This window comes from Herpailurus yagouaroundi, unplaced genomic scaffold (assembly GCF_014898765.1).
Source record: "Herpailurus yagouaroundi ecotype Mexico unplaced genomic scaffold, PumYag 28, whole genome shotgun sequence".
Classification (NCBI taxonomy): domain Eukaryota; kingdom Metazoa; phylum Chordata; class Mammalia; order Carnivora; family Felidae; genus Herpailurus; species Herpailurus yagouaroundi.
The window spans coordinates 85,144,525-85,156,992 of NW_024412376.1; the positions used below are offsets into that span (position 1 = coordinate 85,144,525).

The following is a 12,468-nucleotide window of genomic DNA, read 5'->3' on the forward strand; positions in this document are numbered from 1 at the left end:
TGCTGACGACACTGGTGAAACATTCTTGTACATCCTTCTCATGCTCACTGTGTTAGTAATCCTCCTTACTTAGGATGTGTAGTTGGCCCTTGAACAACATAGGTTTGAACTGCACAGATTTCACTTATATATGGGTTTTTTACACTATGGTTCTGTAAATGTATTTTATGATTATCTTCACTTTTTTTTCTCTAGCTTATTTTGTTGTGAGAATACCATTTATAATATGTATGTGTTAATCAACTGTTATCAGTAAGGCTTCCGGTCAACAGTAAGCCATTAGTAACGTTTTGGGGGAGTCTGAAGTAATACGTGAATTTTCAAATGCATGGAGGGTCAGCATACCTAGTCCCTGCATTGTTCAAGAGCCAACTGTATATCCTAGGATAAGCACATCTGTACTAGAAACTGCCAACATCGTTCCTCAAAATGGTTGGAAATCTTTACAAATTCAATGAGTGTGAAATGATACTTCATTACTTCAGTTTGCATTTCCCTCAGTTACTAAAGTACTATCGTACATTTGTATTTCCTTTTTTGTGAAGTATCTATTTACATCCTTTGTTCATTTTTCTATTGGATTATCTTTTTCTGAGTAATTTTTAGGTGTTCTTATAGATGCCAGTCCTTCCATCAGTTTTATGTTTTAATATATTTTATATTTTTATTTTAATATAATCAAATCTATCAGTATTTTTGTGGTGCTGTTAAGTAACATTTAGGATTTTCTTTTATTCTGAGCAATATAAAGCAGTAAACAAAAAATGCTTTCTCTTCCATACAGGTAATCCATTGACATTGAAAAAAAAACAAAAGCAACATATCCAAGAGTTAGAAAATTCAATTACAGGGCGCCTGGGTGGCACAGTCGGTTAAGCGTCCGACTTCAGCCAGGTCACGATCTCACAGTCTGTGAGTTCGAGCCCCGCGTCGGGCTCTGGGCTGATGGCTCAGAGCCTGGAGCCTGTTTCCGATTCTGTGTCTCCCTCTCTCTCTGCCCCTCCCCCGTTCATGCTCTGTCTCTCTCTGTCGCAAAAATAAATGTTGAAAAAAAAAATTTTTTTTTTAAAAATTCAATTACAGAAAATTATATAAGAGCAACACAACATTCCCCTCCCACAAAAAAAAAAAAAAAAAAAAAAGGGTTGACTCCTAGAAAGTTCATGTATCTTCCCAGAAGTTTCAATTCACGGAATAGCACATATACATATCCTTTAAAACTACACAAAGGAATACTATTAACATTATTTTGCACTCTTTTGGTTTTTCCACATGATAGTGTATTGCAGACTGCAGACTGCTGTTCTGTCAACACATCGGATATGCCACGCACATAGTTCTTTTGGTTGGATTGAAGCCATGTGTTTTGTTGTTATTTTAAAAATACTTTTGGGGCACCTGGGTGGCTAGTTAAGCTTCTGACTTCAGCTCAGGTCATGATTTCATGGTTCAGGAGTTCGAGCCCCGCATTGGGGCTCTCTGCTGACATCTCAGAGCCTGGAGCCTGCTTCAGATTCCCTCCCTCTCCCCCCCCCCCCCCTCTCTCTCTCTCTCTCTCCCCCCCCCAACTCACACACTCTCTCAAAAATAACTAAACATTAAAAATAAAAATACTTTTGATTGATATGGCTTAATTGCTCCTGTACGTGCTTGTGTTTCTCAGAGAGCACTATTTAGTTGATTTAAAAATAGAAAGGTAGCAATTATGGTCATGACCTCTCCTTTTTGGATAGCTAGTGCATTTGTAGAACCAGGTATTGCCACCTAGCTTCTCTCCCATTTTACCTTGGGGACTGGAGATGCACTAGGGGTCCAAATGGCCCCAAATTATTGTTCTGAGAAAACTGGAAGAAAAAATTAAAACTAGCTTCTACCAAAGCTCTGGAAATAGGCTTTTAACTGTTTCAGTTTAGCCTTAGCCTTCCAGGAACAAAATCTATCACCTTGAGCAATCACACTAAGAAAATGGATAAGTAGTGTGATAATGTAGGAGAGCTAATAATTCTCTAAAAAGTTTTTTCCATCATTAGTTTTCTTCTCATATATGAGGTATATACACGAATGCGATGGCATTTTTATGCCCACCTACATGAAAAAGTAAAGCCGTTTTAACATAAAATAATGGGGGCACCTGGATGGCTCAGTCAGTTAAGCATCTGACTCTTGGTTTGGGCTCAGGTCATACCTCATAGCTTCATGAGTTCAAGCCTCGCATCAGGCTTTGTGCTAGCAGCGTGAAGCCTGCTGCGGAGTCTCCCTCTGCCCCTCCCTGACTCACTGTCTCTGTCTCTCTCAAATTAACAACAAAACCTTAAAAATGATTGCTTTATTTTTAAAAAATAATAAAATATCAAAACAATGTAACTCTAACTTTTGTAGCTGGCCAATGAGGGAGTTAAGTTTATATGATCCTTACTATAAAGATTCTTGGATCATGGGACTATAAAGCCTTTTCAAGATCCTTTTAATATATCCTCTTGGATGGCATCTAGGATGTTGTGTATAATGTTTTTGTTTTTGGAAGAAATAGCATATACAGTTTTTGGAAGAAAGTATAGATAAAACAGGGCTAAAAGCTACTCACTATATGCACATCAGCAAGCCTATCCTGGTTGTCCAAAATTAGGAGGTCTACCACCTGAAAAGAATTGTTGGGCATTTTTTTTAAGTATCTTTAAACTGCTTTCTTGGACAGATACATAATTTTAACACACAATGGCTAACCCACTATATACTTCATGAAAGTTAGTAAAATGTATTTTTAACTTAAGTACCTAAAATTTTACAGTATTAGGAACTAATTTTAAGCAACTTTTTACTGAATATTTTTCCTGTACCTAGTTAGCACTTTTCAAATCTTGCTTGCATATTGTGCTATTCTGTTTAACCTGATGTTCACTGGAGTAAGACAGTCCATTTGCAGACATGTCTGGGAACAAGTTCTTTATTACATGCAGAGAACTAACATATAAAGTAGGAACCTAGGGAATGATGAGGTTTGGGGGGATGGAGACAGGGAAAAACTGCATTACATCCCAAATTGTCACAGTGAACCATTCATGTGTGTACAACTTACATCAAACAAAAAACACTCCAAAAAATACACATAATGCTATTTCTTTCCATTTATCCCATTTGAATGCAAACTTATAGTCAAAACGTGTTTTGATTTGGAAAAGAGGGAACATGTTTCCCATGCACAGAATGCTTCAGAACATTTTCTGCCTGGCTACCAATCTGCCAATTAGGCTGGTGATCAAAGTCCTGAAGTAACTGACAATTCTTTGGGCCTAGAGACACTGTGTGACCCAGGAAAAAAAAATAAAATAACTGTAGATTGAGCCAATTTTGTTTCAATACACATGCCAGATTGGATTGTCAGCAAATACCCTTTAGAAAAAAGTATACCACAAACACATTTGGAGAACATTTTATTATATTTAAAGAGATATTTAGATAACAAATGCATAGAACTAAGGGAATCATGTCTTTAAAGAAACAACTACAAAGTGAACAGGGCCATACAAAGTCCTCCATTAAACAAATTTCTCTTGGTGGAACTTTATGGGCACTAAGTAGGTGGGATGGTTTTTAAAAGGTAGACTGATTTTTATCAAAGTGGACATCATATCAGAATTCCTTGTGATGAGATAAATTTGCACAAGCCCCTTTCAAGAAAGGAGTGCTAGTCAACTACCTCCAGTTTAAAAATGGACTGAAGCTGGATATATTAAACCAGGATATATTAAGCAACATAAACAGTGAAAATGTGCTTTAAAGTATCTATTGCTCTTTCCCTAACATAGATCTTCAGACTAAAAGTTCTTATCCTTGGCTATTTTGTTTCCTCAGAATAAGATTGACTAATAAAGTTGTAAAAATTCCAGCCTGAATTTTCTGTTGACCCCTGACCCAACTACTGAAATAAATTTGCTTTATAGTCACATTATATATAGAATAAAATAGTTGCTAATAGTATCATTCCACAAATAGGTCTCTCCACAGGTAAGTATAGGGATTTGTCCTAGTCTTGCAACCAAATAAAAAACTGGAGAAATCAGAGCCCTGGGGTCCTGTTGGTCCTGTGCTCTTCTCATGACACGAAAATACAAATGTACCTACAAGTTTTGGAAAAGTATTAGCACGTTTGTTCTTGAGGGTGAGGTGAGGAGGCCGAGGTAACATGAAAAGGGCTAAGCACCCAGGAGATGTAAGCGATGCCTCTACTACAAGTTTTACAATGGTAAAAACGTTCTAGACATCAGTAAAAAATAATTACCAGAAGACTTTGAGCCGTAACAAACGTATCACTGATACCTTTCCAGGAAGCCTTCTTCACTGCTCCACTGGACTTATTGGCACAGTTTGCTAAGACCCCAGCGTTGACACATTTTGTAATATAACCACAGAATCGCCATAGACCGACAGCTGTGTTTTTGCTCCTCCACAGTCCCCAAAATGATGAGAGGCAGCCAAGGCCACCTTATTTCCTGCTTTCTTTTTCTCAAAATAACCAAATACAAAGCACTATTTTTCTTTTTCATACTTAGCACCAAAAGGAAGAAGAGGTAAAGGAGAGGTTGCCACCAGAGGCTGCTTGCTCCTCAGGGTTCAAACATGGGGGAGCCTGTGCTAAGCTAACCTTTCCTTGGGTGTTCATTTTTAAAATGAAACAACACATTAGTAACTTTTAGGGTATTAGCATAATGTAGCCTACATTGTGAAACAATCTGTTGCTAAGACAATAATGCCCAGATGTTTTTCTCTACTGGAAAATGGGCCACACATCTACATTACAAAGTGGTATCATGAGGCTCCTCTTATAGCTCCAGAGTTTGGTAGAGGTCAAACACCAAATGTAGACAGAATCTTACCACACTATCTCAAACCTTTCCAATACTTCTAACTCCCAGATCACTATCCTTCCCATTCCTCTTACTGTACCTTTTGCCCCCAAGATGCACTGTACTGTCAAAAAGGAGCTCACAGTTTACAAAATTTAGGATACGGTAGGAATAAAATTACTTCAAGTAACAAACCAATAATCTGTACTCCCTTAGTGAGACAGGTTTCAAGAATCACAAATTTTGCACTTAAGTTCACTGTTGGTAGTGATTTTGATACAGTAATTCTAAATTTTACATGTCTTACAGAATCCAGCAAATAAATATTAATGCTGTTCAGAACCAAAGTTCTCACCATGGGATAAAGCAGATATAAATATGAAACAGAAAAAGATGAGGAAGATTAGTGTTAGATTTGAAAGTATCAGAACGAATTCATGATTTATAAAAAGTACATTTCCTGGCTCTGTTCCCTGAAAGTGCCTGGCAACAAGGACACCCAGTAGCACCCAGATCCTCATTTCCAAATACCATTCGCCGTGAAAAGGAACGAGGGCTCCTTGGAGAAACAGCCTGTCCCAGTGTGAGACAGGAAAGTTGTACGATAAACTTACAACATCTTGCTACAGCAAAAAGAAAGCACTCAAAGACTGATAGGCGCAGGACAAAATGACACATGAATAAGCTTAAAGGTGCTTCTGCTGGCCAAATTTGGGACAATTACAGTAATTAAATAGAATTTTTAAGAATTGATGAGCCCACGTTGACAACAGTCAACGACCGTGGGTAAAAGGAGGGGGGAAAATGCTTCTTTGTAAAAGGGTGCCAGCTAATAAAATGTAAATGGAATGCTAGATTTCAGTCTCAATTTGCAGCCACCAATGTAATAAAATAATGGATTCTGGCAAGGATTATCAGTGCACATTAATTCCATTGAGTGAAAAGAATATCCAAATGGTCTTCAAGTATCTCCTCCCAGATTATTTGCTTCAGAAAAGAAAAATATTCTTAAAATGGAAAGATCTGACAAAGCAAGTGATCAAACTTATATTGACAATGTGACAGTAACATTGTGTCTCCTGATGTGATGTGACACAACGAATGAGACATACCACATACCATCAGTAGAGTCTTCTGCCAAAATATTTATCTTGAAATTTCTCATGAGAAACTCCCAGAGAAATACAGAAATTTATAAGCTAACTGGCCTGCTTTATTAAGTGTCAATTTCATAAAGCACCAAAAAAGGTAGGATTGCTCTAGAGTAAAGACTACAGATACAGGACAACCAAATGCATGGGTCTAGATCCTGGATTTAGAAAAGAGAGAAGCTTTAAAGAACATTTGGAAAAAACTTGAGACTCACATTTGAGTATGTACTATACATTAGATAATTCTGTATCAATGTTAAATTCCTTGGGTGTGGTACTATGATCAGTAAGAAATGTCCTTACGTCTTAACAGACAAGCTGCAATAATAATGTGAAGTATGATGCCATTTGTTTCAAAAGGAAGGTGCTTAAGAGAGAGATGTGGCAAAGTAATGATCGCTGAATATAGATAAAGGGTGTATGATCATTTCCTTGTACTATACTTTCAACTTTTTTGTAAATCTGAAAATTTTCAAAATGCAAAGTTGGAAGTAAAAAACTTTTTTTTTTTTTTTTTTGAAAAAAACAGCTTACAGATACCATGAGGGTGCATTCTGGGGGCCTTAGCAAAAAGTAAAGCACCATGCCTGCAATCTTAACCAAACACAAAGAAAAAAATAGTAGTTATAGGACAAAAGAATCAAGGTAAGATGACAAATTCCTCAACCTCCTATTAAATTTCGACCTGTGGCAAGTGATATTAAAGTGTCAGTGAATGGGTCCTAATGTACCTTAATCCACTACATCAGCAAAAGACATAAAATTTAAAGGCAAATGTTTCCCTGCTTCTAAATTATAATTCCAAGGGGGCTGGAGGACTGGCAGGAAAAACTATATGTATTAATTTAAAAGCTGACACAAGGGGTGCCTGGGTGGCTCAATGGGTTTGGCATCCGACTTCGGCTCAGGTCATGATCTCACAGCTCAGGAGTTCGAGCCCCGCATCAGGCTCTGTGCTGACAGCTCAGAGCCTGGAGCCTGCTTTGGATTCTGTGTCTCCCTCTCTCTGCTCTTCCCCAGCTCACGCTCTCTCTCAAAAATAAACAAACATTAATAAAATTAAGTTGACACAAAAAATAAAAAGTTAATACACTCTGAAAAGTTGGCAGAATAATGAAACGTGAAGCTTTCTCATCTAATAAACATTTTAAATTAGATATATACAATTAGACTAGAGCCCATACTGTTTTGAAATCTACCAAACCAAAAAAAGCATCATCACCAATGTTAACCTTTTTACAAAAAAATTATCCTATCAAGATATTTTTTCCTTGAGCTTATATTCTAATGATCAAAGAAGCCCACACTGTTAATTCCACCATCAGTACCTAAAATGATTCCCTAAACATTTAGCATTCTGTCTTGAAAGCTCTCAAAACTATGGTTGCATCTCAAATACTGCTGATAGGCTCTGGTGAACTAAACACAGTACTGGAATTATGTAGTCGTTAAACTCGAAAAACTCTTCACTCAAATGGTCATGAGTTTATTTCAGATTATGAAATCAGCCACCCTACTCCCGCCACTTCCCTCTGAAACCCCAAACAAATGCAGCAAAGTTAATAACTACACGGTGGGGGGGGGGGGGGATAATCGTTCAAACTTTTAATCTCCCTTTACACATTATATTAACATTCATATTGCAAGGCATTCCATTCACAAATATTACAGTTTGATAAAAAATTTCACACACATACCCCCAAAAGTCTATACTTTTGTGATTCAGTCACTTCACTAAATCATTAAAATAATAAAAGTAATGAAAACATTATCATAATTCTTTTAAAGCAATAAAGGTCTGAGGCACTCTGGGAAAGATGTTCTCATATAACATGTCAGTGGTATCAAATTATCTTACAAGAAAGTTACCAGATACCCAGTAATCAAGTACACTCCAATGACAACGACTTTGATCTGATACGTGTTCCCTGGATACACTTCCATTTGGACTGAACTACTGAAAGGAACAAAGATATTGGGCAGCTGGGGTCATTTCTAATGAGGTTCCCAACCATGTCAAGGTAAAGTGTGTTTTCAACACACCACGGACAGCTGCATCTCTACTGCAAGGGAACAGTACAATCTTCAAAGAAGTTCCTTTCTCATCACTACCAGGTTTACTAAATGTCAGAAGCTAACAGCCCACCTGACTTACTCTGCTCACTGCCAAAGAGATTTCAGAACTGTCTCTTCCCATCAACCTCCACAGTGCAACCGTTCACCCTTCTCTGAATATCTCCAAGGTTTGCCCTTGAAATAAAATAGAGGGGAAGAAAGGGAGCTTTTTCCCTCCCATTTCGACCAGAAAGAGGTCTGAAAGAACAATGTATCACAAAACGCTCATGCTCTGAAACAGCCAGCTATCATATGAAGCATGGCTATTTTTGCCAGAAACTAGATGTTTTTAAAATGTGACAACCCTTTTCCAAAGTGAATTTTGCCACAACCATTCACTGACAGAGTCCACACTGGAGAGGAAGTCTCACTGACCGAGTGCTTCCTTACACACAATTACAAGGGTAAATAAGTAGCATGGGGAAGGAGGGAGGCCAAATTCCCAACTGGGAAATAAATCACTGCAAACAATGGGTCCATTTATGACAGCATATAGCACTGTCAGGGCAGAATTAACACAAACCCAGGTCATATAGTGTTCAGGAATTACATACATGGAATTTAAAATGTATACATATATATTTCCATACATATATAATAAAAAAAATCTGGAACTACATATGTTGCTAAAGTTTCAAGGATTCTCATCTTCCACATTCACCTGAAGAGCAGCTGGCTCTTGCTGGCCCAGTTGTGGCAGTGATAAAAGCAACTAGAAGCAGGTTTACGTAAAAAGTGCTCAAAGGCCAAGTGAGAAAACAGGGGTGCAGAGATTTCTGGAGGGAGAGGGGAATACTGAAAAGAGTTGAGAATGTTTCTTTTATTCTTCTCAGCTTTTTCAGACCCAAGTCAAGTTCTTGAGGACACACATCCAATGCTGTAGTCTTCCTTATCTATAGTCAAAACAAAACACGTAATAAAAATCTCCTCTTCCATTCTGTACTCTCAATAAAATGCATGGTACAGCCAGAAGGTATTACTGAGATGTGCCATCTTGGGAGAAATTAAAATTGGGACATGAAGTGAGGCCGCGTGCTATCAAGTCGCCGGGTCAGGATTTCACAGCCAGTGTCCGTGACCAGCAGGGTGTGCTCAAACTGAGCAGACCGCTTTCCGTCTCTCGTCACGGCGGTCCAACCGTCTGGCCAGGTTTCATCCTGCCATCCACCTTAAACAAAGAAACAAAAACAATTTCTTAATTCTATCGCTCAGTTTTCTAAACAAACTCTCTAGATAAGTGTATTTGCATGTATTCCTATATCCTTGGATATTACAGAAGCCAATTAGAAAATTCACTATTAAGACTCCAATTTACAAATGGTAGGCAGCTACATTCAAAAGAATGAAACTGGGAAAAAAAAGAATGAAACTGCACCACTTGCTTACATAGTAAGCAAAATACACAACACACAAAAATAAACTCAAAATTAAAGACTTGGAATTCCATGGAACTCCTTAAAGAAAACAGGCAGTAATCTCTTGGACATCAGCCTCACCAACATATTTATGAATCTGTCTCCCGAGGCAAGGAAAACAAAAGCAAAAATAAACTATCGGGACTACATCAAAAATAAAAAGCATTTGCACAGCAAAAGACACCATCAACAAAACAGAAGGCAACCTACCAAATGCAAAAAGATATCTGCAAATGATAGATCTGATAAGGGGTTAATATCCAAATACATAAAGAATTTATATATACCTCAACACCAAAAACAAAAACAAAAACGAAGAATCCAATTAAAAATGAGGAGAGGACCTGAACATTTGTCCAAAGCAGACATAAGACAGCTAACAGACACATGAAAAGATACTCAACATCACTAATAATCAGGGAGCTACAAATCAAAACTACAATGAGATTATCACCTCACAACAGGCAATAACATGTGTTGGTTGGTGAGGAAGTAGAGAAAAAGGGAACCCTTGTGGACTGCTAGTGTAAACTGGTGCGGCCACTGTGAGAAAAATTAAAAATAGAATTACCACGCAATCCAGTATTTCCATTACTAGGAACTTACCCAAAGAAAACAAAAACACTCCTTCAAAAAGATATATGCACCCCTATGTTTACTGCAGCATTATGCAGAGTAGCCAAGATATGGAAGCAACTCTCAAGCGTCCACTGATAGATGAATGGATGAAGAAGATATGGCATGCACACACAACAAAGTATTACACAGCCATGAAAAAGGGTGAGATCATGCCATTTGCGACAACATGGATGGACCTAGAGGGTATTATGCTAAGTGAAATAAGTTAGACAGAAAAAGACAAATACTCTTATGATTTCACTTACATGTAGAACTTAAAAAACAAAACCAATGAACAATCAAACAGGCTCTTAAATTTTTTTTTTTAACATTTATTTATTTTTGAGACAGAGACAGACAGCGAGCAGGGGAGGGGCAGAGAGAGAGGAAGACACATCTGAAACAGGCTCCAGGCTGCTCTGAGCTGTTAGCACAGAGCCTCATGCAGGGCTGGAACTCACGAACTGTGAGATCATGACTTGAGTCAAAGTCGGATGCTTAACTGACTGAGCCACCCAGGTACCCCTGCGAAAGACTCTTAAATAGAGAGAACAAACAAGTGGTTGCCAGAAGGGAGGTATATGGGGGGGGGGGGGGGGGCGTTAAATTAGGGAATTAAGAGGTACAAACTTCCAGTTATAAAACAAAGAAATCACGGAAATGAAAAGTAGAGCATAGAGAATATAGTCAATAAAATTGAAAGGTGGTGACTACAGTTATCACGATAAGCACCGGGTAATACATAGTACTGTCAAATCAGTATATTTAATCTATACCTAGAACTAATACAATATTGTACATCAATTATACCTCAGTAATAATAACAATAATAATAATACTCCTATTTATACTTCAACTGTTTTAGTTTTTCCTCCAACTTCATTTTGGTTTTTAGTTCAATGAAGTAATGATGATATTTTAAATTTCCTTGGGTGTGTTACAACTTCACATTTTTTATGCCTCCCAAATACCAAATCAAGATGGTATTTCCAAAATAAAGGCACTGGGTTTCATTTTAGAAAACATATTGATACAGGTCATTATAGAACTATGAGTTAAAAATTGAATTAATAAATTTAGCTCTTTCCTGGTACAACTTTGGCATAAACTACAGCCAATGTATATTGTAAAGGAAATCATCTTTTTACACTTTTATTACAGCATTTTTTTTAATGTTTATTTATTTTTAAGAGAGACAGAGAGAGAGAAAGAATGCAAGCAGGGAAAGGGCAGAGACAGAGAGGAAAAGAATCCCAAGCAGGCTCTTCTCTGTCAGGACAGAGCCTAACATGGGACTCGATGTCACGAACCATGACCTGAGCCAAAATCAAGAGTCAGACGCTTAATCGAGTGAGCCACCCGGGCGCCCCTATAGCATTTAATTTCTAATGTGATTTTTAAATGGCAGGCACACAGATGGTGACAAGAGATTCTACTCTGAAATTTTTGACCACACCCCTCTAGTAACCAGAAAAAAAAGGGGCTAAGAGAAAGAAATAGGATTGGTGAGAGAATTTTAAAAAATTAGACTGAGGCAAAATAGACAGGGAGGGGCTAAAAGAGAAAGGAAAGAAAGGGACAGTGAAAAAAGCCCCAGGGCAATGAAAGAAACCACTCTAGAGAAAGAGAGAAGGAGGGGAGGCAGAGGTAAAATGAGAAAGTTATGCAATTCTGGATACTACTATAGAAGTGTGTTTATAGAGACTTTCTTGTCTCCAAATTAGATGTCAAAAAAATCAATACAGCCTTCATTCTGAGTAATCTTTACCAAAGATTAGGTCTCACTGACTCACACAAATCCTAGAATACATATAAACTGCAGTGAAGTAACCTACTTTTACAATACTAAATCCCAGCCTAGAAAGAAAATATGAGGTAGCTTAAAGAAAGTTAATTCATGCTTTGTCAAACATGTAAAGATGACTATAACTGGGTATTTTCTGATGTAATGAATAACCTTTTCACAACTGGATTAAAGACATAATACTTATCTAACTTTACTGCGAACTGCTTACAAAAGGTTCTTTACCAATGTCAAGTCAAACATATCTGGATCCTATTCGGAGAAAATTCAAATTCTTCTTTGGATTTGAAACTTTCCACTCCAGAGCTAGGATTTAGCCTACCTGAGTTACACTAAAGTATGTATGCTATAATATGATGATTATCTGAACAGGCTCTATGAAAAGTTATTTGCTTATTCTTGGAAATACCACACTGTGTCTCACCAACCAGGTACCAGTTAATGAAAACAGGTATGTAACCAAAACTACACTTTCTTCTCAGTGTCTTGCTTTTCTCTGCTAATATACCTCCCGCCCTCAG

The 12,468-nt window shown here is 37.6% G+C and overlaps 1 protein-coding gene across 1 annotated transcript in view; it reads right to left on the reverse strand.

Annotated features, from left to right (window-relative positions):
- Positions 1 to 7,460: 7,460 nt before the first annotated feature.
- Positions 7,461 to 12,468, reverse strand: part of METAP1 (methionyl aminopeptidase 1) — a 58,330-nt gene continuing 53,322 nt past the window's right edge. The window contains exon 11 of the mRNA XM_040477824.1: positions 7,461 to 9,278. Coding sequence (XP_040333758.1) covers positions 9,115 to 9,278 — 164 coding nt within the window. The 3' untranslated portion in view covers positions 7,461 to 9,114. The remainder of the gene's footprint in view (positions 9,279 to 12,468) is intronic.